Source organism: Tursiops truncatus, chromosome 3 (assembly GCF_011762595.2).
Source record: "Tursiops truncatus isolate mTurTru1 chromosome 3, mTurTru1.mat.Y, whole genome shotgun sequence".
Taxonomy (NCBI): Eukaryota; Metazoa; Chordata; class Mammalia; order Artiodactyla; family Delphinidae; genus Tursiops; species Tursiops truncatus.
This window is the reverse complement of record NC_047036.1, coordinates 161,343,610-161,365,754: the sequence shown is the minus strand read 5'-3', so window position 1 is coordinate 161,365,754 and position 22,145 is coordinate 161,343,610. Positions and strand designations below refer to the sequence as shown.

The following is a 22,145-nucleotide window of genomic DNA, read 5'->3' as shown; positions in this document are numbered from 1 at the left end:
AATTTCATTTGAAATCATCCAAAAGTAATGAACAGCCCTCTGAAACAACTACAGTCAGGGTAAGAGGGAGTGAAACCAGTATCTTAAGAGAAATGCAATACTGGAACCTTTCTTTTCACCCCTGAAATTCACCACTTTTTTTTGCCTCTTTGGAAATGTTTTATGCTATCTTTCGAGCCTATTGATTAAATAAAAATGTATTTACCCCTACTGAAAACGAACACTTAAATAAAGCAATAAATCTTCTCAGGTCAACAAAAGCAGGGAGGGGCAAGGCTGACAGAACAGATCACCCAGGAAAGTTTCAAAAAGGAACCTCCAACCAAAGGATTTTCCGTAGGATGTCTGGGCCCAGGAAAGATCCTGTGACGAGAGGCACAAGGATTTCATACAACATAGTTCCAGGCGGTCATTCTCGGCTTTCCTTTCATGTAAAATACACACAAAAAAATAAAGCTTTCAAAATCAGCCCATCCGTGGCTCTACTTAAGAAGGATAAACAATTAAAATATTGAGGCTATTTGAAATGTAGCACGGCGGACAAACAGTAGAATATGTTGTGAATCAGAGAGAGGAAACTGGCGTTTGGGAATATGAAAGGGATTTGTAAATTTAGGGATCTATCGCCAACCCTAGGAAGAGCTACGCTGGTAAAACAGGGCTGTGGATTTGAGACCCCGCTCCCATCAAATTTGAAAAACTCAAGAGAAAACGTGTCGCGCTGGGGAGAAAGGAGGGAATGGGGACCTCACACACCACAGCTCCTCCCACGCATATAGCCCTGACCCCGAGTCTAACGACCCTCCCGCGGTCACCGCACAACCTGGGGGAGACGCGGGGCTGCGGGCGCAGAGCTGCGCAGAGAGGCTCCGGGGTCAGGGCCGACGTCGCCGCGCACCAAGGGACGGGACAGGACGCCCGGGGTCCCGGCTGCCGGCCCCGCCCCGCCCCCACGCTGCGAGCCGGAGCGGACTGAGGTCCGAGCGGCGCCCCGGGTGGACTCGGGCCAGCGGACTCCGAAGTTGACCGCGGGGAGGCCCGGGTCCCGCCACGGCCGCTTCCGGCCGGTTCCCACCAGCCCCTCCTCTCCGTCTCCACATCCAGGGAAGCACACTCACCATTTCTAGGTTTCCTGGGTCTCCCCGAATCCTTCCTACGACTCCCACGACCCGTATAGATCACAGCACAACACAACCTGCGGCAGAGGAAGAAGACCACTAGGGGAAGATAAGCATCCGGAGCAAAGCCAGAGCGATTAGCTACAGCCCTTCCGTTGAGGGGCGTCACCCCACCCACAGGCCCCAGGGACCTCCCTGATTGGGCAGTTCCCAAGGCCTCGCCCCCTCGTGCCTGAGTGATAGCGGGGCGGGAGGACGCTTGGATCAGGCGAACAGGCTTCAGCCGATGGTGGGTGACCTGTTCCCGCGGGAATATTTGAATTTAAACAGAGCTTATTCCTGTCGTAAGGCTGACTCTGTAGTCTTCCCGCAGCTTGGTCGGAACGCGAGGTCACAGGTGTGCACAGGGAATTCCTCATTCAGTTTGAAGATGAAGCAAGTATAGACAAGAGGGCGCCCAGACCAGGACAAACTGCAACAAGAAGGCTTGGTGTAATTGGAACTGTGACCTTTGTTTAGAAACGTAGCCACTTCAGTGTGACATCACTATCTGTAATAAAGAGTCAGCCTCCGTTTTTTTTTTTTTTTTTTTTTTTTTGCGGTACGCGGGCTTCTCACTGTTATGGCCTCTCCCGTTGCAGCGCACAGGCTCCGGACGCGCAGGCTCGGCCATGGCTCACGGGCCCAGCCGCTCCGCGGCATGTGGGATTCTCCCGGACCGGGGCACGAAACCGTGTCCTCTGCACCGGCAGGTGGACTGTCAACCACTGCGCCACGAGCGAAGCCCTCAGGCTCCGTTTTAATCTTTGAAATTTGACAGCCTTGAGACTTCTACCCATCTCTTCCCCACCCCCCACTCATTTGAGAAGAATCCCAGAGCGTTTGGCTCTAGTGGGGAGTTTGAACCCCACAGTCCTAGCTGGGGGAAGGGCCTCTTCTCTAAGCAGACGGTGTGAGATGTGTCATTAAACTACCAGCTTTCATTAAATTCATATTTTACACTAGAAGGAAATTTATTTTAGATCAATGTTAGCTTGTGTCCCTAGAGAATTTTGAAATGTAAAAAGCTGTAACATCCCTAAGGCAACTGAATTCCTATTTTCACTAAAATAACAAAAACAACAATAACAAACCGTAATGTAAATGTGAGATGCACCTGGAAAGTCTTTTTACCCCTCCAAGCTCTACTTTGAGGTATAACTGACTAATAAAATGGTCTAATTTGAGGATGACAATACGATGATTTGAGATACTTATACTGTATTGTATAAATGAAATTTGCTAAGAGAGTGGATCTTAAGAGTTCTCAACACACACACACACACACACACACACACACACACACGATAACAATTTGAGGTGATGGATGTGTTAAATAACCTGGAAACTCTTAGATGTCTAAGAGCCTGAATTGCTTGCATTGCAAAACCTTAACGCATTTATCCACTTATTTGAACGCTTTATTGAGATACAACACACATACTATACAATGGACCCTTTAATGTCTAAAACTCACTGGTTTTCAGTGAAACCGAATTCCCCTAAAACAAAGTTCCCTTACTGAGTTTATGATTAATCTCTTTATCCAAAACTTTATTCCCTTTCTTGTCCCCTCTGACCTAATCAACTACAGTCAAATTGCTGTTGTAGATAACATCGTTAATGTACTAAAATTGTTATTACAGATATCATCATTAACGTACAAACAGAGGTTGTTTCTCCAGGGCAAGATAAGCTAACAGACCTCCAAGCCATGGACCACCTGGGCTGGGAATCATAAAGGAGAGACATCCTGACTCCTGAAGCTATCATTAAGAAATGTCACAGAAGTGTCACGAGATGATGATTAATCCCAGCCTCTTTATTCTTCCCCTTAAAAAAACCCTTAACTCAAAGATCAAGCTGGAGTGGATCTGAGACTTGCCTCCCACTCCCTTGCTTGGAACCCTGCAAATAAACCCTTACTTTGCTGCAAACACCCACTGTCAGAGCTTTCTGTGCTGTGGGCACATGAGCCCTTGTTCATAGCATCAGTATATTCACAGGTAGATTCAATAATCACCACTACAGCCAATTTCTGAACATTTTCCTCACCTTAAAAAGAAACTCCTCTTCTCCTATTCCCTAGTGGGAACAAATTAAACAGCTATCTATCCAGTGATTTATATACAGGAAGGGTCTCTGGGGAAAAAAGAATGCAGGTGACCAAGTGTAATCTCCTTGTAAATATACTGAAAACTGAGCTCTTGGTAAATAGACTAATAACCTTTGATAGAGAAGAGTCCTCACCAAAAGAATACTTTTATTAGGACATTTCTGGTTTAGTATTTTTATGGTAAATAAATCATAATCACAGATTTATAGAAGAGCATGACTACTTAGAAAATGCCACATAAACTACTCAACTGAGTGTAAAATGGAAATTTATAGTAACCTGAGTTAAATCAATCACATTTTCACTCTGGAAACTGGGCTCAAGGGACACACAAAAAAAGTTGACAATCAGATATAATTTCCCTGATCACTTGACTTAAAATTGCAACTCACTGCCAAACCCATTTCTGATTCACCCTAGTCTTCTCTAGTATTTTTCATAATGCTCACGATTTCCTTATGTAGTGTGTAATTTATTCTTCATTGTTTATTGTTTATTGCCTGTCTCTCTTCATTGGAATATAAGATGCATGAATAAAGGAATCTATTCTTGCTTCATTGATTTATACTAAACCCTTGAATAGTGACAAGTGTGCAACAAAGCGTTAACTGAATGCAGACTGGAGCTACTATGTGTCATGTGCAAAATGAAGCTATGGGAATTCAGATTGGGGTTAAGAGATTGCATTTGTATGAATTATAGAAGTTAAGAAGGAGAGAGAGGGTTTCCCTGGTGGCGCAGTGGTTAAGAATCCATCTGCCAATGCAGGGGACACAGGTTCGAGCCCTGGTCCAGGAAGATCCCACATGCTGCGGAGCAACTAAGCCTGTGCGCCACAACTACTGAACCTACGCTCTAGAGCCCACGAGCCACAACTACTGAAGCCAACGCGCCTACAGCCTGTGCTTCCCAACAAGAGAAGCCACCGCAATGAGAAGCCTGCGCACTGCAACGAAGAGTAGCCCCCACTCACCACAACTAGAGAAAGTCCGTGTACAGCAATGAAGACCCAACACAGCCAAAAATAAATAAATTAATTAAAAAAAAAACCTCTGTGAAGAAGGAGAGGCGGGAGGAAGACAAGAAAAGAGATAAGACAATATGAAAGAAAAGGAAAAAGGAATTGATGGGAATGAGGAAAAGGAGAGGAAAGAGTAAAGAAGAGTATAGGATTAACTCATCTCTAGAGATCTTTTAGTTCTTGTCCTTATAATCATTGGTTGTTTATCTTCTTGGATCTCTAAGGAATTCTCTAAGAGACCCCTATACGTAACTACACTAAACCACATATTTCCCAAACATTTAAAAAGTGGATTTCCAGTTCCTGACACACAAAAAACTCTCATGAGAAAGAATGAATTCCCTGAAATCTACTACAAAATATTTTAATCTAATTCAATAGTAACATGAACAATAATCACAGTAAAATCATTTTGATGACAAACAAAACTATTCTCATTTTTTAAAAAAATGAATGAAACCTTTTCTTTAAAATGAATGAATCTTTCTTTAAAGGTTGCATTCAAATTTTTATAAATCTGATACTTTTGGAGATATGTGTATTTTTTAAATTTTCAATAAAACTATGAAAATATAATTGAGAACACTAGTTCTTGGTAACACATTACTTCTAGTCCACAATAGCTATAATTAGAGTTGACTGCTCTCCTTTTGACCTTGCAGAAACAATAAATGTTAATGAGGCACTCATTTTTTGTGTGGAGTTGTTCAGCAAACAAACAAAACAAAACAAAAAACCATTAAAAATTCACCTGCTAACATCTGTGGTGCCCACAGACTTTACACAGAGAGTTGAATGCTTTACTCTCAATGATGCACAAAATATTCCTATGTTGACAAAATATAATCTTGTAGCTCCAACACCTTGTTATTAAAAACAAGATACTAAAAAGATTTTTAAAAAAACTCCTCTGCTCTTTAGCTTTCACTCCCAATTTCTTCCTCCAGTCCCCATGCCTAGACAACCACTACTCTTTGTATCTATATAGATTTCCCTACTCAAGGCTTTCAAATGAATGGAATTATATAATATATGGTCTTTGTGATTGACCTCACTCACTTAGCATGATTTTTTCAAGGTACTCCCACGTTGTAGCATGTATCAACACTTCATTTGTGTTTACGGCCAAAAAATATTCCACTGGATGAATAAAACACATTGCATTTATCTATTCATCCATTAATGTACATTTGGAATTTTTCTATCTTTGGCTACTATGAATAATGCTGCTATACAATTCATGTACAGGGACTTCCCTGGTGGTGCAGTGGTTAAGAATCCGCCTGCCAATGCAGGGGACACGGGTTCCAGCCCTGGTCCAGGAAGATCCCACATGCCACAGAGCAACTAAGCCCGTGCGCCACAACTACTGAGTCTGCACTCTAGAGCCCATGAGCCACAACTACTGAAGCCTGTGTGCCTACAGCCCATGCTACACAAGAGAAGCCACTGCAATGAGAAGCCTGCACACCGCAAAGAAGAGTAGCCCCCCGCTCACCACAACTGGAGAAAGTCCGTGCACAGCAATGAAGACCCAACACAGCCAAAAATAAATAAATAAATTTATTTTTAAAAAAATAAATAAAATTCATGGGAGACGCAAGAAGGAGGGGATATGTGGATATATGTATACGTATAGCTGATTCACTTTGTTATACAGCAGAAAATAACACAACATTGTAAAGCAATTATACTCCAATAAACATGTTAAAAAAATTCATGTACAAGTTTTTGTTTGAACATGTGTTGTTATTTCACTTGGGCATATAGGTAGAGAGAAATTGATGGATTATATGGTAATTCTAGGTTTAATATTTGAGGAACAGCCAGAATGTTTTCCAAAGTGACTGCACCAATTTTTATTTGCACCACTCAGTTATGAGGGTTCCAGTTTCTCCATATATCCTCAACAACAGTTGTTATGATTCTAGCTTTTTGATTCAAGCCATCCTAGTGGCTATGTAGTGATATTTCATTAGTGGTTTTTTTTTCCTTTTTTTTTTTTTTTTTTTTTTGGCCATACCACGCAGCATGTGGGATCTTAGTTCCCCAACCAGGGATTAAACATGCTCCCTGCAGTGGAAGTGCAGAGTCTTAACTGCTGGACCGCCAGGGAAGTCCCTCATTAGTGTTTTGATTTGCATTTCTTTGATGACTAATGATATGCAGCATTTTTTCATAGCTCCTGGTCATTTGTATATCTTTTTTGGACAAATATGTATGCAGATCCTTTGCCATTTTTAAACTGAGTTATTTGACTTTTATTATTAAGTAATAATCTTTATATTTTTCTATATAAGTCCCCTATCAGATATATGATATGCAAAGTTTTCTTCCATACTGTGGGCTGTGCTTTCACTCTCTTGGCTTAAAAACTTTATATTTAATTGTGGTAATATACACATATTATAAAATTTACTTTTTTTTTTTTTTACTATATATAAAATAGATAAACAAGAAGGTCCCACTGTATAGCACAGGGAACTATATTCAATATCTTGTAATAAGCCAGAATGGAAGAGAATCTGAAAAAGAAAAATGAAAGCATGGGGTAAATCTATAAGCACTGATCTATATGTGCTGCAGAATGATGTAGCTATGTTAAAAATTTCCAATTTGCTGGGAATTCCTGGCGGTCCAGTGTTTAGGACTCCATGTTTTCACTGCCAAGGTCCTGCGTTCCATCACTGGTCAGGGAAAAGAAAATTTCCAATTTGCAGTTATATATATATATATGTTTCCATCATGGTTACCTCTACTGAGTAGGACTGAGGGTACTGAAGAATGGTTAACTTTCTCCACACTTTGAAATGTTTATTATGTATGACTTTTTACACTTAATTATTATTTTTTTAATTTTAATTTTTTAATTTATTCATCTTTTGGCTGTATTGGGTCTTTGTTGCTGCACGTGGGCTTTCTCTCTAGTTGCGGCGAGCGGGGGCTACTCTTCGTTGCAGTGCGCGGGTTTCTCATTGCGGTGGCTTCTCTTGTTGCGGAGCATGGGCTCTAGGTGCGCAGGCTTCAGTAGTTGCAGCCGTGGGCTTAGTTGCTCCGAGGCATGTGGGATCTACCCAGACCAGGGATTGAATCTGTGTCCCCTGCATTGGCAGGCAGATTCTTAGCCACTGCGCCACCAGGGAAGTCCCTACATTTAATTTTTAAATGTTTAATTAAGCAGGTAATTCATGACTACCAAAAATAAAAATAAAATAATAAATTAGTCATTTGACTATAAAGTATTAAAAATAAAATATGGGTACTTTTTTTTGTTTAGCATGAGTTGTTTATTTTGTATATCAACTTTCAAAACCTCAGCCTGAGACATAGAAGTATGCCTGAAGACTCACTCCTGGCATGTCTTCTACCATTGGCGACTAAATTCCCCATGCTCCTGTAGATAATGATGTGAGTTGTTGCTTATAAGTCTTTTCAGCACTTACGTAAAAAGAAGCTTAAATTGTTTCTTTTAAATTATTTAAATTATATATATTTTTGTTTCTTCCTCTTGAAATGCAAAGGCAATGTGGTTTACATTTTGAAATATGCTTGCTTTCTTGTTCATTTAAAATAAATCCTGGAAGCTCCCTGGTGGTCCAGTGGTTAGGACTCTGTGCTTTCACTGTCAAGGGCCTGGGTTCAATCTCTGGTCAGGGAACTAAGATCCCTCAAGCCAAGCAGCTCCACAAGCAAGCAAGCAAGCAAGAAATAAATAAATAGATAGATAGAGAAAAAAAATCCTAAATAAATAAATAGATAAATAAAATAAATCCTGTACATGTTTTCCTATCAATGGTGGTGTGCTACCAGCACATGTGAGCAAGAACACTGGAGAGTTGCTGCTACAATCCCTAACCAGGCCACTCCTAGTCTGCAATGGCACCCAATGGGCAGCAGGATTAGTTAATCTCCAGGCAATCATGCTAGAGGATGCCCTGGGCAACAGTTGACCTCATCAGCACATTTTTACAGACTTTTAGGCTATTATCATGGTGTAGGTGCTTGGTACCAAGAACAATGTTAACCAAATTTTTCTAAGTGGAGATCTGATTGAAATTAAAAACTATTTATTTGGGGTTTGTTAGGACTGCAGCCCCGGAGACACGGATTCAAGAAGCACTTGAATTGTGTTTTGCCAGACTACAGAATAGGGGTGGTTTATAAAGGTAAAAAGCTGCAAAGCTACGGTCAGTTATATAAATTGTTTGTCAAGAATTATAATTGGAGCTGACAGAAAGTGAGGGTACTTGTTATGCAAGGATTGGTTTGGGATGTGAAATGGTTGCATAGTTACCAGGGGAGACCTTGAGACAATAAGGTTGTAGCTGGCAGGTGTTGTTCTGGATATGGCTGGTGGTCCCTGGGTCTGGTTCAGTTCAAAGAAAGTTCAAGTTCTCAGTGGTAAAGAGATGTCTGAGATTAAATCCGCAGTGGCCATCTGACTCCGTTTTAGTATGCCTGAATTGTGATTACTCCATTATAATTTCAATTTGTCATCAACAACAACTCCTTATCCAAGGGCATCTCTTCGGGATAAAGCACTCTGGGATGATCTTGCCTCATAATCACACAAACACAAAGGTCACGTATCTCTGCACTTACTAAAAATCAAACTTCAGTGCTTCATTGCAATCCTCAGGCTGGTAAATTAGTTCAAATTTCTGAAACACATACTGACACCTCAGTTGCACTCAGGAACCCAGAGAACAACCTGGGTGAGGGAGGCAGACTTTGCACTGTCAAGAGGGTGAGGTGCCCTGTGTTCTCACGGGAGGATGTGAGTGACTTATTTGATTGCTTTTGTGGACAGACATGGAAATTATACTATACTACAGACTGATAAGACTGTAATACAGTCACCCCTAGGTAACCAGGGGGGATTGGTTCCAGGAGACACTGACTATACCACAATCCACCGTTGCTCAAGTCCCATAGTAGGCCCTCTATATGCCCAGGTTCTGCATCCACAGATTCATCCAACGTCCAATGGAAATTTCAGTATGAGTTTGGCTAAATTCTCCAACGCTAAACACGGGACTAGAGAGGACCGACTCTATATATGTTGAAAAAATCCGCATGTAAGTGGACCCTCGCAGTTCAAACTCATGTTTTGCGAGGGTCAACTGTACTATTCTGTAAAAGTACAATACTATACACTGTAAAGTAATTATGTATATGCTAATTATATATAATATATTCTATTTTCATATAGTATAAGCTAATTACATATAATGCTATGCTACATACTACCTATGCTATGTACAGGTAATACACTACATTTTACAGGTAATATACTACATTACAAAGTGTAATATACTACACTTTACTTTTTTTAGCTTTTTAAAATTTTTTTAAATTTTTATTTATTTAATTTTGGCTGCGTTGGGTCTTCATTGCTGCTCGCGGGCTTTCTCTAGTTGTGGCGAGCAGGGGTTACTCTTTGTTGCAGTGCGCGGGTTTCTCACTGCAGTGGCTTCTCTTGTTGCGGATCACGGACTCTAGGCGCACGGGCTTCAGTAGTTGTGGCTCGCAGGCTCTAGAGCGCAGGCTCAGTAGTTGTGGGGCAGGGGCTTACTTGCTCTGTGGCATGTGGGATCTTCACAGACCAGGGCTGGAACCCGTGTCCCCTGCGTTGGCAGGTGGATTCTTAACCACTGTGCCACCAGGGAAGTCCTACGCCATTTTATATAAGAAAAAATTCTCAGGAGCGTGAAGAGGTGAGGGTCAGGGTCTGCAATGCCAGGAGTTATCCTGTTCCAACCACTCACGCTGCTATAATCACTTTCAGAAAAGCACCCCTCACGATGTGACCCTTCCTCACTTTATTTTCCCATTGGAAGCTCAGTGAGGGCGACAAAGGTTTCTGTGTCCTCACTTGGCCTCCATGTCCTCTGGGAGGTCTCCTCCGTATGGTATCCATCACCCCCCAGGTCTCACCTGCGCACTGAGGTCGCTCCAGTCCGCCTCACAGGCTGTCCACACCGAGCCCTTGATCGCTGTCCCCTACTTGGACTTCCACTGACGGGGAGAGAGGCGGCCTCCAGACCTCGGACCCCAGGTTTCCCAGCCACAGAAAGAGTACTTTCTGGGACCCTGGAAAGCACTGAAAGCTGTTGCAAGAGCAGGTGGGGACATGGTTCCGCCCATTTCTGCCTCTTGAGAAACCTGGAGCTTGTCCTCCGATTAAGGAGGAGACACCACCTCCTGCGCCTGCGCACTTCAGGGACCCCGGGCGTTTCGCGCGTCTTATTTGGAGACGGTGTCGCGCGTTGCATTCTAGAGTTTTGGGAAGCAAAGGGGCCCCAGAGGCGGAGGGTCTGGCTGAGATCACCATTTCCCACAGGCCACGGGGCAGGAGATCTGCAGAGATTTTCCAGCACCAGGAAAGAGTTGTCACCAGCCTCGTTAGGGGAGCGCCAAACTCTGGAAGCGGTTGCCGAGGTGAGGGACCTCCCGGTGGTAGGCACATGTGCCACCGAAATCATAGCGTGCAGGGTTTTAGAACAAAAGGAGGATGATTTGGTAACAGTGGGGTCTGTCAGAGGGACTCTATAGCTAGGACAAGGCAGGGTGTCTCTTTTCGACATTATTGGTGGTTTTGAAAGTATTGTGAAACTGTGCTTGTTGGTACACAGCTGACCTTTATGAGACAGCGGGTAATAAATGTCTGAGGGGCCTGAGCCTCGCACTCATGACATGGGTTCTGGGTTCCATCACTGCTTCATCTCACAGTTACCTGAGGTCACAACAGAAAATTTCCAGAGTGGGATAGTGTTTGATTTAAACATGTTTCCTAACAAGCGGTCACAGAGTACACTAGAGATGGGAAATTTATAAGTTGGAAATGGTCTCAAGACCTTCTCTGGGAACACGTGATGTTGATGTGCAAGGATTAGATTAGGATACACCCAGCTGTATCCCATTGGGGAGGTCTGTGACATGCACCTTTGTGTCAGACCACAGCATTGCCAAGATATGACCCAAAAAACTTGGAGTCAACACAAAAGTGGACTCCAAGAGCCCTATCACTTTCTCACCAGTTATGTGAATGGCAACGAGAGCAGGTGTAGCCCTAGAAGGTACCTCTTTCCTAAGTCAGACTTGGTACCAAGAAAGTCCTGTTGTGACCCATGACATTCCTCCATTCTAGTCCTTCCATTTCTTCTTATGAAGGATCACAAAAGGTGGAAAGAAGGGTTACACGTGTAAAAATCAAGGTTTGGGAAAGTTTAACATTCTCCTAGCATGTGAAAGCAACTTTGTTGCTTTCTATTACTTTTTAGTATATACACATACTATTTGGAGTGTAGTTGTGAAATTTTACAAATGTATAGTTATACTACCATCAAGATAGAGTATACTTCATCATCTCAAAGGAACACTCTAGTGGTGCCTGGTTGTAGTGAACACTCCCTACCCTTAATCACTGATCTGTTTTAGCTTCTTATACCTTTGTCTCTTCCACAATGTCATATATATGTAACACCATGTTGTCTTATGTTCCCTGCTGGAAACTCTGATTCTGCATTTGTAAAAGTACGTAATTATACAAACCTTATAGTGTCCTTCTGAGTTTGCAATTTTTGACATTGCCCAGAAGAGTGGCACACATTATGCCTTCAAAACTGAGAGATTCCACTGTTATCAGCTATGGGAATTGAGGTAAGACCCAATGCTTAACTTTCTTCATTTGTATGTGGCAGGAATGATGGGGACAGGAGATCAAACGAGATACTAATAATTGTAAAGTCACATGTCAACACTGCTAAGAAAGCATAAATTAGTACTGAAAAAAAAGAGGGGAGCAAGTTTGGACTTATTTTGCTGTTTAATGAAACCCAAACTGTCACCTTTTACCCCATCTTCCCTAACATCTGCTGAAAGTGTAAACGTGGAAATGATCCCTGAAAACAGAAAAAATGAGCTTTCAGGGCTTTGTGCATAAACCTCCTAGCTGCTCCTCTTGTAAGAAGGCATAGGGACTTCCCTGATGGAGCAGTGGTTAAGAATCCGCCTGCCAATGCAGGGGACATGGGTTTAAGCTCTGGTCCAGGAAGATCCTACATGCCGCAGAGCAACTAAGCCCGTGTGCCACAACTACCGAGCCTGCGCTCTAGAGCCTGTGAGCCACAAATACTGAAGACCGTGCGTCTAGAGCCTGTGCTCCGCAACAAGAGAAGCCACTGCAGTGAGAAGCTCGCACACCACAACAAAGAGTAGCCCCCGCCTCGCCACAACTAGAGAAAGCCTGCGCACAGCAACGAAGACCCAACACAGCCATAAATAAATAAATAAATTTATAGAATAAAGTTAAAAAAAAAAAAAAGAAGGCATAGAATATTTCCTGCTCTGAGGAAATATACCTCCTTTGCCACCACATTCAGATATTACTCAAAATGATACCCTCTGTCTGCAGCTCACCTCAATTATTCCTTGGATAATTGCCCTCTAAACATCCATAGTTATTTTTGGTGTTTCAACCAGGAAATCATATTGGACTTGCACAGATATCACTCTACTCATAGGAAAGTGCATGATGAGATACAGTTGTGCAGATGACCTTTACTCAAACCCAAAGGAATACCTTTAAAAGATGTATTCACTTGATGTTAGTCTGTGTTCAATTAATACATTTTATTTAATCAATAAAACTTGAAGCACAGTATGAAATTATATCTAAGATACAATAAAGAGATAAATATCAGAAAGAAATAAAAATATTCCAATATAATACTCTATGTATTAAAAATTGTTTTTCATTTCCAGATCGTGTGCAGTAATAGTCATGAGGTGTGTTCTTTTTTTTTTTTTTTTTTTTTTTTTTGCCGTACGCGGGCCTCTCACTGTTGTGGCCTCTCCCATTGTGGAGCACAGACTCCGGACGCACAGGCTCAGCAGCCATGGCTCACGGGCCCAGCCGCTCCGTGGCATGTGGGATCTTCCCAGACTGGGGCATGAACCTGTGTCCCCTGCATTGGCAGGTGGACTCTCAACCACCGCACCACCAGGGAAGCCCAGGTGTGTTCTTTTATTTCAGGTGAGTTCAAATCGATTTCCAGGGCTTAGACTTGCACTCCAGAAGTGTTCAAGTATGATTATATTCAAAACAATTTTTTTTGCCATGGAAATAATAATTAACTTTTTTCTTTTTATGGAATGTAATATTCAACAGATACTTGTGGGTTTTCCTGTTGAGCTAGCAAAATTCCTATAATTTTCTTTTCTCTTTTCCACATAAACACTGGGTTTGAGTGAATTTGCTGGATTGTTCACTTGGTTTGTGTATTTAAAATAGCAGTGGTGGTCCTAGCAACTCCAGTGGGAGTAGAGGCCCTGAGGCCAGTGACTTCAAGCTAAGGCCCCCTTGAGCATGCGAAGGGAACTGCTTGAAGGCCTAGTTGGTTCCTCCCAGGGAGCCTCGCCCTGCAGGTGTCCTACCTGCTCACACCCACCCTGGAAGGAGCCTTTAGGCTGAGAGAAGCTACAGAGCCCTGGAAACTGGGGATGCACATGCACTTGCGGGGATGGGGGCTAGGGGGTGAGAGAGGAATGGAAAGGCAGGAGGTGCCCCTTCTGAGGTTTTAGCTGTAGTTCCCTTGGGCCTTCTTGTAGAAAAAGGTTGGAGTTTTGCATCCAGTGTAGCTGCACTCAGAGTGTAACTTGTATACGTTAAGAAAGTCACGGGGGCTTCCCTGGTGGCGCAGTGGTTAAGAGTCCGCCCGCCAATGCAGGGGACATGGGTTCCAGCCCTGGTCCGGGAAGATCCCATATGCCACGGAGCAACTAAGCCTGTGCGCCACAACTACTGAGCCTGCACTCTAGAGCCCGCGAGCCACAACTACTGAGCCCACGTGCCACAACTACTGAAGCCCATGCACCTAGAGCCCATGCTCCGCAACAAGAAAAGCCACCGCAATGAGAAGCCCGCGCAACGCAACGAAGAGTAGCCCCTGCTCGCCACAACTAGAGAAAGCCCATGCGCAGCAACAAAGACCCAATGAAGCCAAATTAAAAAAACAAAAAAAAAAACCTTTAAAAGAAAAAGATTAGTAAATAGTAAAATATAGTCTATATAAATTTCTGTTTTACATACAGAGTTTAATTAAATCTGTAAGATAGTAAAGTCTAACTTAAGACCTTAACCCACATATCCTGGTCCCCTCCAGTGCTCTTCCTCCTGTCACCGCAAAATACAGTTTTGAAAATTTCTTGAGCATCCTGTGTTTCTTTTAAACCAAGCAATTGCGAATGCATATTTATCTTACCCAGGTTTGTCCGTGCAGTGAGCAGTCAAGACTCCACATTTTTAGATGTTTGACTGCTCACCCCTTAAGGCTTACCCCACCCTCTTCCCCTTGTGCCCCTACTTGGACAAGCTGAAGAGGAAGCCTGGGTGGTCTCTCCTCTAGAGCAGGCAAGAGATTCCAACGATAAGCCCTGCCAGTGCGCAGGGACTCTCGCCCTAGCCCCATGCCCAACCACAATGAACACCCAGGCCAGGCTCCTCACCTTGCTTTCTGAAGCCATTTCAGAGCTGCTTGAGAGGAGCCCTCCCTCCTCCCCCAAGACCTGAGTCAGAAGCTTTTTCCTACCTTCTTGGTGTGTGTGTGGGGGGGGGCACTTTGGCATCAGCCTCAACAAGGAAACCACATCTCTGCAGGTGACAATAATAACTGTCATCGTGAGCAGCATATCCACACATGACCGCCACCTGTGGGTCTGTCTTCTCTTGCTCACCTGCTCTGCTGCCTGATGGTTGCCAGCGCTGTGGGCTGCTGGGCGCTGGGGAGCTTGTGCCGTGAGCTGTGCTGCCCTTGCACTGTTGACCCCACCAGGCCTCTGTTCTATGGTTGGCTGACCAGAATTGAAAGTTTCAAGAATTTCTAAGCCTTTGGGAGCAGGGGTGTGGGATTGGGGCTCTCCTTAAAGTAGTCCTGGGTTGATGTCTGTGCCAGGATTTATCTGTGTGTTATAGAGAAACTGTGACAGAGGCTGGGTTGACCCCAAAATGCCATGGGGATGGGGTTGGGAGAAAGGGACTACACCCTGTGAAAGAGGTAGCCTCATTGTGTGAGGGGGTAGTCCTGAAAAAGCAGTCACTTAAGAAGAAAAGGAGGGCTTCCCTGGTGGCACAGTGGTTAAGAATCCACCTGCCAACACAGGGGACATGGGTTCGAGCCTTGGTCCGGGAAGATCTCACGTGCGACGGAGCAACTAAGCCCGTGCAACAAAACTATTGAGCCTGCTTCCTAGAGCCCGTGAGCCACAACTACTGAGCCTGTGTGCCACAAGTACTGAAGCCCACGCACCTAGAGCCCATGCTCCACAACAAGAGAAGCCACTGCAATGAGAAGCCCGTGCACTGCAAGGAAGAGCAGCCCCCTCTCACCGCAACTGGAGAAAGCCCACGCACAGCAACGAAGACCCAACGCAGCCAAAAATAAAAATAAAAAAAAGAAAGAAAAGAAAAGAGGAGAGGGGGAAAGGCAGCCACTAGGTTGCAGGCTGAGCTCACATTCCTAATACCAGAAGGCTCACCAGGACCCTTAAAGACTTCTGTTGCTGCACACCCATGGCATCCTTGTGGCACAGCCAAGGGATTAATTCAAAACTGACTTAAGCCTGGGTTCCTTAAACCCTATAATGCAACCAGTTGTCATGGGGAAGACTCCTAACCTTGATGGCACTGTTTTGAGGCTCTTGAGAGGAAAAAATATTATAAATACAAGGGTAGAGAGACACCCCTTCCCCAAAGTATATCCAGTGAAGAAGGACACGAAACAGAGTAGATCAGGAGGAAGGAAATAATAGATACAATACTAAAACAAAGGTCCACAATTTGATGCAACTGGAAATCCAAAATATACTAAAATAATTTATACAACAAAACAGATGAAAGTACATTGCTTAGCTTTTGGGCCTCTACAACATAGGTTCAGAATTAATTTTGCTCTCTGATATAAAGTACTAATTCAGATACCTTCAAGCAGTTAATAAATACTAGGTCTCAAAGTACAGATCTACCTGAGTTCTCACTAAATTTAAGCAAGATACCTCTGATAATCTTAGGAGCACTAATGAATATAGAGGACAAATAGGACAATGTTTCTCCTTAACCATCAGAACCACGGTTGTGCCTAAATTCTCCATGGTCACAACACCCATTGTCCTAAAATATCCCATAACGAGCTGGGAAGCTCTGAACCAATGATTCATAGATTAAAATTAAAGTTTTTGCCACTTAAAAATTGCCTTGGATTTCCCTGGTGCTCCAGTGGTTAAGACTCTGCACTTCCAGTGCATGGGTTGGATCCCTAGGTGGGGAAGTTCTGCATGCTGCGTGGCACGGCCAAAACAAAAAAAGAAGAAAAATTGGACCTCACAGACCTTACTCCCCAAATAAGTTAGTTAATATGGCCCAACATAAATTACACAGGGCCTTGATGGACTGAAAACTGTATATAAAACCTAGTTAGTGAAGGGTTAATTATTCTCCATCCTCCTTCTAACAGCCCAGTTTATCCCATTAAACCAGGAAAGAATGACACCTTACAGTGAATTAAGGCAACCTCAAGGCTGTGGTCGTACCAAACAGAACGCTATTCCTAGTCTCCAACATTATAGAAATTACCGACTCCATCTAATAAGCAATTGATAAATATTCTGATATCACAGATTTGGCCAAGTCTGTTGTGTTCAGTGCCTAGTTCAACAGCCTCTCAGCTGCACTTGGCCTTCACTGCTGAAGGGATGTGTGATACACCTTCACTGGGTTATCCTCATGGATCATTAACAGCTTTGCCCTCCCACACAATCATTGCAGCCAAGATCTGAACAGCATGCTGGTTTCTCCAAGAACACAGGCAGAACATTATATTAATGACGTCTCCTCTAAGGACATTAAGGACACACAAATATTGAAAAAAGAAGCTCACAAAAAGCAGATGGGACAAGGCCATGCATATAATGTGAGTCCCTGATAACTCTGTTAAATTTCTGGAAATTATTTGATAAGCTGAGGCCAGCTCCCTCCCTGACACCATGAAGAAACGGCTATCGTTCCCCACAGCACCTACAACATCTACATGGTTCTTTTGATGTTCTGGAGGCAACATATTCCGTGTTTATAAATTTTACTTGAGCTCATTTTTTTTGTTATTTGCAAGTTTGCCACCTTGTATGGGTACCCTGCCACAAAAGGCTAAAGACTCTCTTCAATTACAAGTGGCACTCCAGTTAGTGCCCTTAGAGAATCCTTCACTAGAGGCAGTATGTGAATGACTTGCCTCTTTGCTCTCCTTCTCAGGCCTCCTCACAGGAAGATAGCAGCCACCTCCTAAAGCTTTTAGCCTTAAAGGAACATAAGGTCGCCAAAGAAAAATTGCAGTTTGCCCGAACCCAGGTTCAATATTTAGGGCATCTGATATCAGAACATGGGTGACACATAGATCCAGATAGACTTCATAGTTTCCTAAGTTTCATGGTTCCCAAAGTAAGCACCAATGGTGAGGTTTTCTCAGGCTAGTGGGTCACTGCCAAAACTGGATTCCAAATTTCTCTCTTATGGCTAAATCTCTGTATGTTTTACTCAACAGTAACAACCCTGACCCAATTTTATGGGAAGAACCGGACAACAAAGCTTTCAAGGCCTTAAAGAAGGGTTTGATGGGGACTTCCCTGGCGGTCCAGTGGTTAAGACTCTGTGCTTCCAATGCAGGGGGCAGAGGTTCAATCCCTGGTTGGGAAACTAAGATCCCACATGCCATGTGGCGCAGCTAAAAAGAACAAAAAAGAAAAGAATTGCAAAGAAAAGAGGTGTTTAATGAACCCACCTACCCTTGGCATTCCAATTATCAGATTCCCTTCATCCTTTTGGTATATGAAAAGGAATGGAATGCCCTTGGGGAACTCACCCCAAAACATGTACCACCATCCACCCATAGCATAGGGTTTTATAGCCAGCCAACTGGACCCTGTGGCATGGGGACACACCCCTGCCTCAGCTTAGAGCCATTATGGCCACTGCCCTTTTGGTTATGGCCATGCATAAAATCATTGTGGGATCCCCTTTAGCCATTTTTGTACCTCATGCATTTGAAGCTCTCCTAAATTTTCATCACACTCAACATTTCTCAGGCAGCCGCCTCACTTCCTCTGAAGTCCCTTGTTAACTGCCCCTCACATAACTCTTTTACACTGTAATAACTTTTAACTCTGCTACTCTTCTCCCTTCCATCACTGATGAAGTACTCACAACTGTTTTAACACTGACGGACCACCTCCTGACTTGTAATGATGTGCAGGAAATTCCATTGGGTAATGTTGACTTCTCATGGTTCACTGATGGTTTTTTTTTTTTTTTTTTTTGCGGTAAGCGGGCCTCTCACTGTTGTGGCCTCTCCTGTTGCGGAGCACAGGCTCTGGACGTGCAGGCCCAGTGGCCAAGGCTCACCGGCCCAGCCGCTCCGCGGCATGTGGGATCTTCCCGGACCAGGGCATGAACCCGTTTCCCCTGCATCGGCAGGCGGACTCTCAACCACTGCGCCACCAGGGAAGCCTTCACTGATGGTTCTTATTGAAAAGGTGACAATGACAAATACTGTGCTGGGTATGCTATTACAACTCCTTTTGATGTTGTTGAGGCAGCATCTTTACCTATGGCTGCTTTGACCCAACAGGCTGAATGAATTACGTGCTCTTACACAGGCTTGTACATTAGCCAAGGACAAAACTGCCAGTGTTGGTACTGATAATAGATACACTTTCACAGTAGCTTGTGATTTTGCAATGCTGTGGAAGCAACGTGTCTTCCTTACTTCCGATGGAAATAAAGTTAAAAATGGCCTCTATGTTCAGGAATTACTGAATGCAATAATTCCCCTTCCACATTAGCTATTAAGATTCTGAGGGTTTTTTTTTTTTTCTTGGCTGTGATGCACGGCTTGTAGGATCTTAGTTCCCTGAACAGAGATTGAACCCATGCCCCCCAGCAGTGGAAGCGTGGAGTCCTAAACACGCCAGGGAATTCCCCAAAGGCATTTTAAATTTGACTCTCTGAAGCTAGGGAAAATCACCTTGCTGATATTTCTGCAAGGAATGCTGCCCTTAAAGGGATCTAGAGCAGCCAAATGTCTGTCATAGACCAAAGGGATATTTGCCCAAATAATTTAGAAAAACTGGCTAGACAAGCCCAACAATTGGTCTCAGAAAAGGAAAAACAAGATTGGAAATTCAACAACTTTTGGTTTGATAAAAAGAGAAAGCTCTTGTTTGGACCAAATACCAATCCATTCCTACCAGAGATTCTAAAATTCCCACTCCTTACCACTATCCATGCATTAAACCATTGGTCAACTGACCAAATGATATCCTTCATCACTCAACATTGGTGGGGAAGCATTAACAAGTCCACAAAAAGTGCCTACCTCACTTGTCCCACTTGTCCAAAGCATAGCCCAGTGAAGCCTGTCTGTTTCGCCAATAAACATTTAAAATTGCATAATAGGGATTTCCCTGGTGGCGTAGTGGTTAAGAATTCACCTGCCAATGCAGGGGACACGGGTTCAAGCCCTGGTCCGGGAAGATTCCACATGCTGCGGAGCAACTAAGCCCATTTGCCACAACTACTGAGCCTGTGCTCTAGAGCCCACGAGCCACAAGTACTGAGCCCGAGTGCCACAACTACTGAAGCCCACGTGCCTAGAGCCCGTGCTCCGCAACAAGAGAAGCCACTGCAATGAGAAGCCCGTGCACTGCAATGAATAGTAGCCCCGGCTCACCACAACTAGAGAAAGCCCACGTGCAGCAACGAAGACCCAATGCAGCCAAAAATAAATAAATAAATAAATTTATTAAAAAATAAAAATAAATAAAACTGCCTAATGAACCATTTGAGGCCAGCAAATAGATTTCATGCAACTTCCTGTCTAATGGATATAAATATGTTTAAGACATGGTCTGTTATGTTTTCATACTGGACTGAAGCCTTCCCTTACAGACATGCTACTGCCTCTACTGTGGCTAAAATCCTTTTGGAAAAGATTATCCTTACCAGGGGAACTCCTCAAATTTCACAGTGATTGAAGAACCCACTTTACTGGTTAGGTGCTTTGACAAGTCTCTGCTGTTTGACAGGCAACACTGTCACTGTGCTTACCACCTTCAATCGTCTGGTTTAGTCAAACACACTAATGGTATTAAGACTCAATTGGCAGAATTTGTTGAGGTCCTACAAATACCTTGACCAAACGCACTGCCGTTAGTTCTTCTAAATCTCAGACCCACCCCTTTTGGAACTCATAAACTCTCACCCTTTGAGACAGTCACAGAACACCCAACGCACTTGACCTACTGCTTCTTTTGACCCACAACTCATAAAAGGGGAGATGCTCCAACATTGCAAAGGCCTAATTTTTTCTATGAAAAGTAATCATGTTTTGGTAGAAGAGTCTTTTCACAGTGTACCCTTGGGAAACAAAGACCTTTAAGTATCACATCTTGCAACCTGGAGATTTCATTTATTCAAAAATACACCTCCAGAAGAACTCTCTTCAAGCTCATTGGAAATACCCCTATCAAGTACTGCTGACCAACCCTTGTGCCATCAGATTCCAAGGAATGGACTCTTGGATTCATGTGACACATCTATGACACACCTAAAGAAAACATCAAACCCTGACTGGAGCTGCACATCATCTGGTGACCTGCAAGTAAAGATCTCCCAGAATTGAAGCAGACAAGATTTGATGAGACAGCTTTCCCAAGATATCAGGACCAAGTCTGCTGGAAGTTTGTTGCCAAACCCTTGATGATGACATAACTCTTCAGATGATAGCCAATGCTTATTATCTTAATAACATATGGACTAGATAAAAAGTGCCTGAAGGTTCTCTCTCTTACCCTTTCTTGTTACTCAAATGTGATCTTAGTATCTGGTCACTTTCCCTTTGACATGAGATACTAAACCCAGGAAACCCTGACATTGAGGGAAAAAAGCTGCTGAAACTATATAGAAAACCTGACTCTTGATCAACGATGCTTTCAGAGAAAGATTTTCATCAAAAGGGGAAAATGGAAAAAATGAATACACAGAAACCTCAAATAGAGTGGGAAGACCACAAGGGGGAGCTCTCACATCCTGCAATGACAGTAGACCCCAACAGGAAAGAAGAAAGATACCTCTTCTTTCCTGGCAAGGACTCAGCCAATGAAAAGTCACTGATGCTCTGTTTATTACAGCCCTTCCAACTTTCTTTTCTGCTCTACACAAGCGTTCACCTTCCCTTGCTGTGCAGGAACCTGCAATGTGACTCACCATGTTGCAGACCACGAGTTGCAGTGCTCCGCTGATCCTGAATAAACTCATCTTGGCTAGAGTAGTATCTTGTAGTCTATTTGTTTCAGGTCAAGAAGGTAAAAGGTTAGGTTATTGATTTGCGATCTCTTGTTAACATAGGCATTAATGGCAAATAGAAACATTTCTATGTACTATTTTAGATGCAAACTATAAACTTTGACTCCTTAGGCATGATATAATTTTCCTCATTATCTCTAATTATATATTTTTTGCTTTAAAGTCTATTTTGGGGGCTTCCCTGGTGGGGCAGTGGTTACGAATCCCCTGCCAATGCAGGGGACATGGGTTCAAGCCCTGGTCTGAGAAGATCCCACATGCTGCGGAGCAACTAAGCCTGTGCACCACAACTACTGAGCCTGCGCTCTAGAGCCCGTGAGCCATAACTACTGAACCTGCGTGCCACAACTACTGAAGCCCGTGCGCCTAGAGCCCGTGCTCCACAAGAGAAGCCACCACAATGAGAAGCCTGTGCACCTCAACCAAGAGTAGCCCCAC

General features: G+C 43.5%; 1 protein-coding gene across 5 annotated transcripts in view; it reads right to left on the bottom strand.

Annotated features, from left to right (window-relative positions):
• The window catches only part of LOC101322171 (uncharacterized), a 41,636-nt gene that overhangs the window by 13,198 nt on the left and 6,293 nt on the right, over window positions 1-22,145 (bottom strand). For 2 of the 5 annotated variants that reach the window (XM_073803146.1, XM_019930786.3), the window contains exon 1: window positions 1,119-2,146. The exons of 1 other annotated variant lie outside the window; for it this stretch is intronic. Coding sequence is in view for 3 of the 4 variants with exons in the window: in XM_019930786.3 (XP_019786345.2) it covers window positions 1,119-1,121 (3 nt within the window). In the remaining variant the exon portion in view is untranslated. Of the gene's footprint in view, window positions 1-1,118; window positions 2,147-21,608; window positions 21,806-22,145 lie in introns of those variants that run through there. 2 more of the 5 variants (XM_073803145.1, XM_073803144.1) reach the window with 2 other exon arrangements.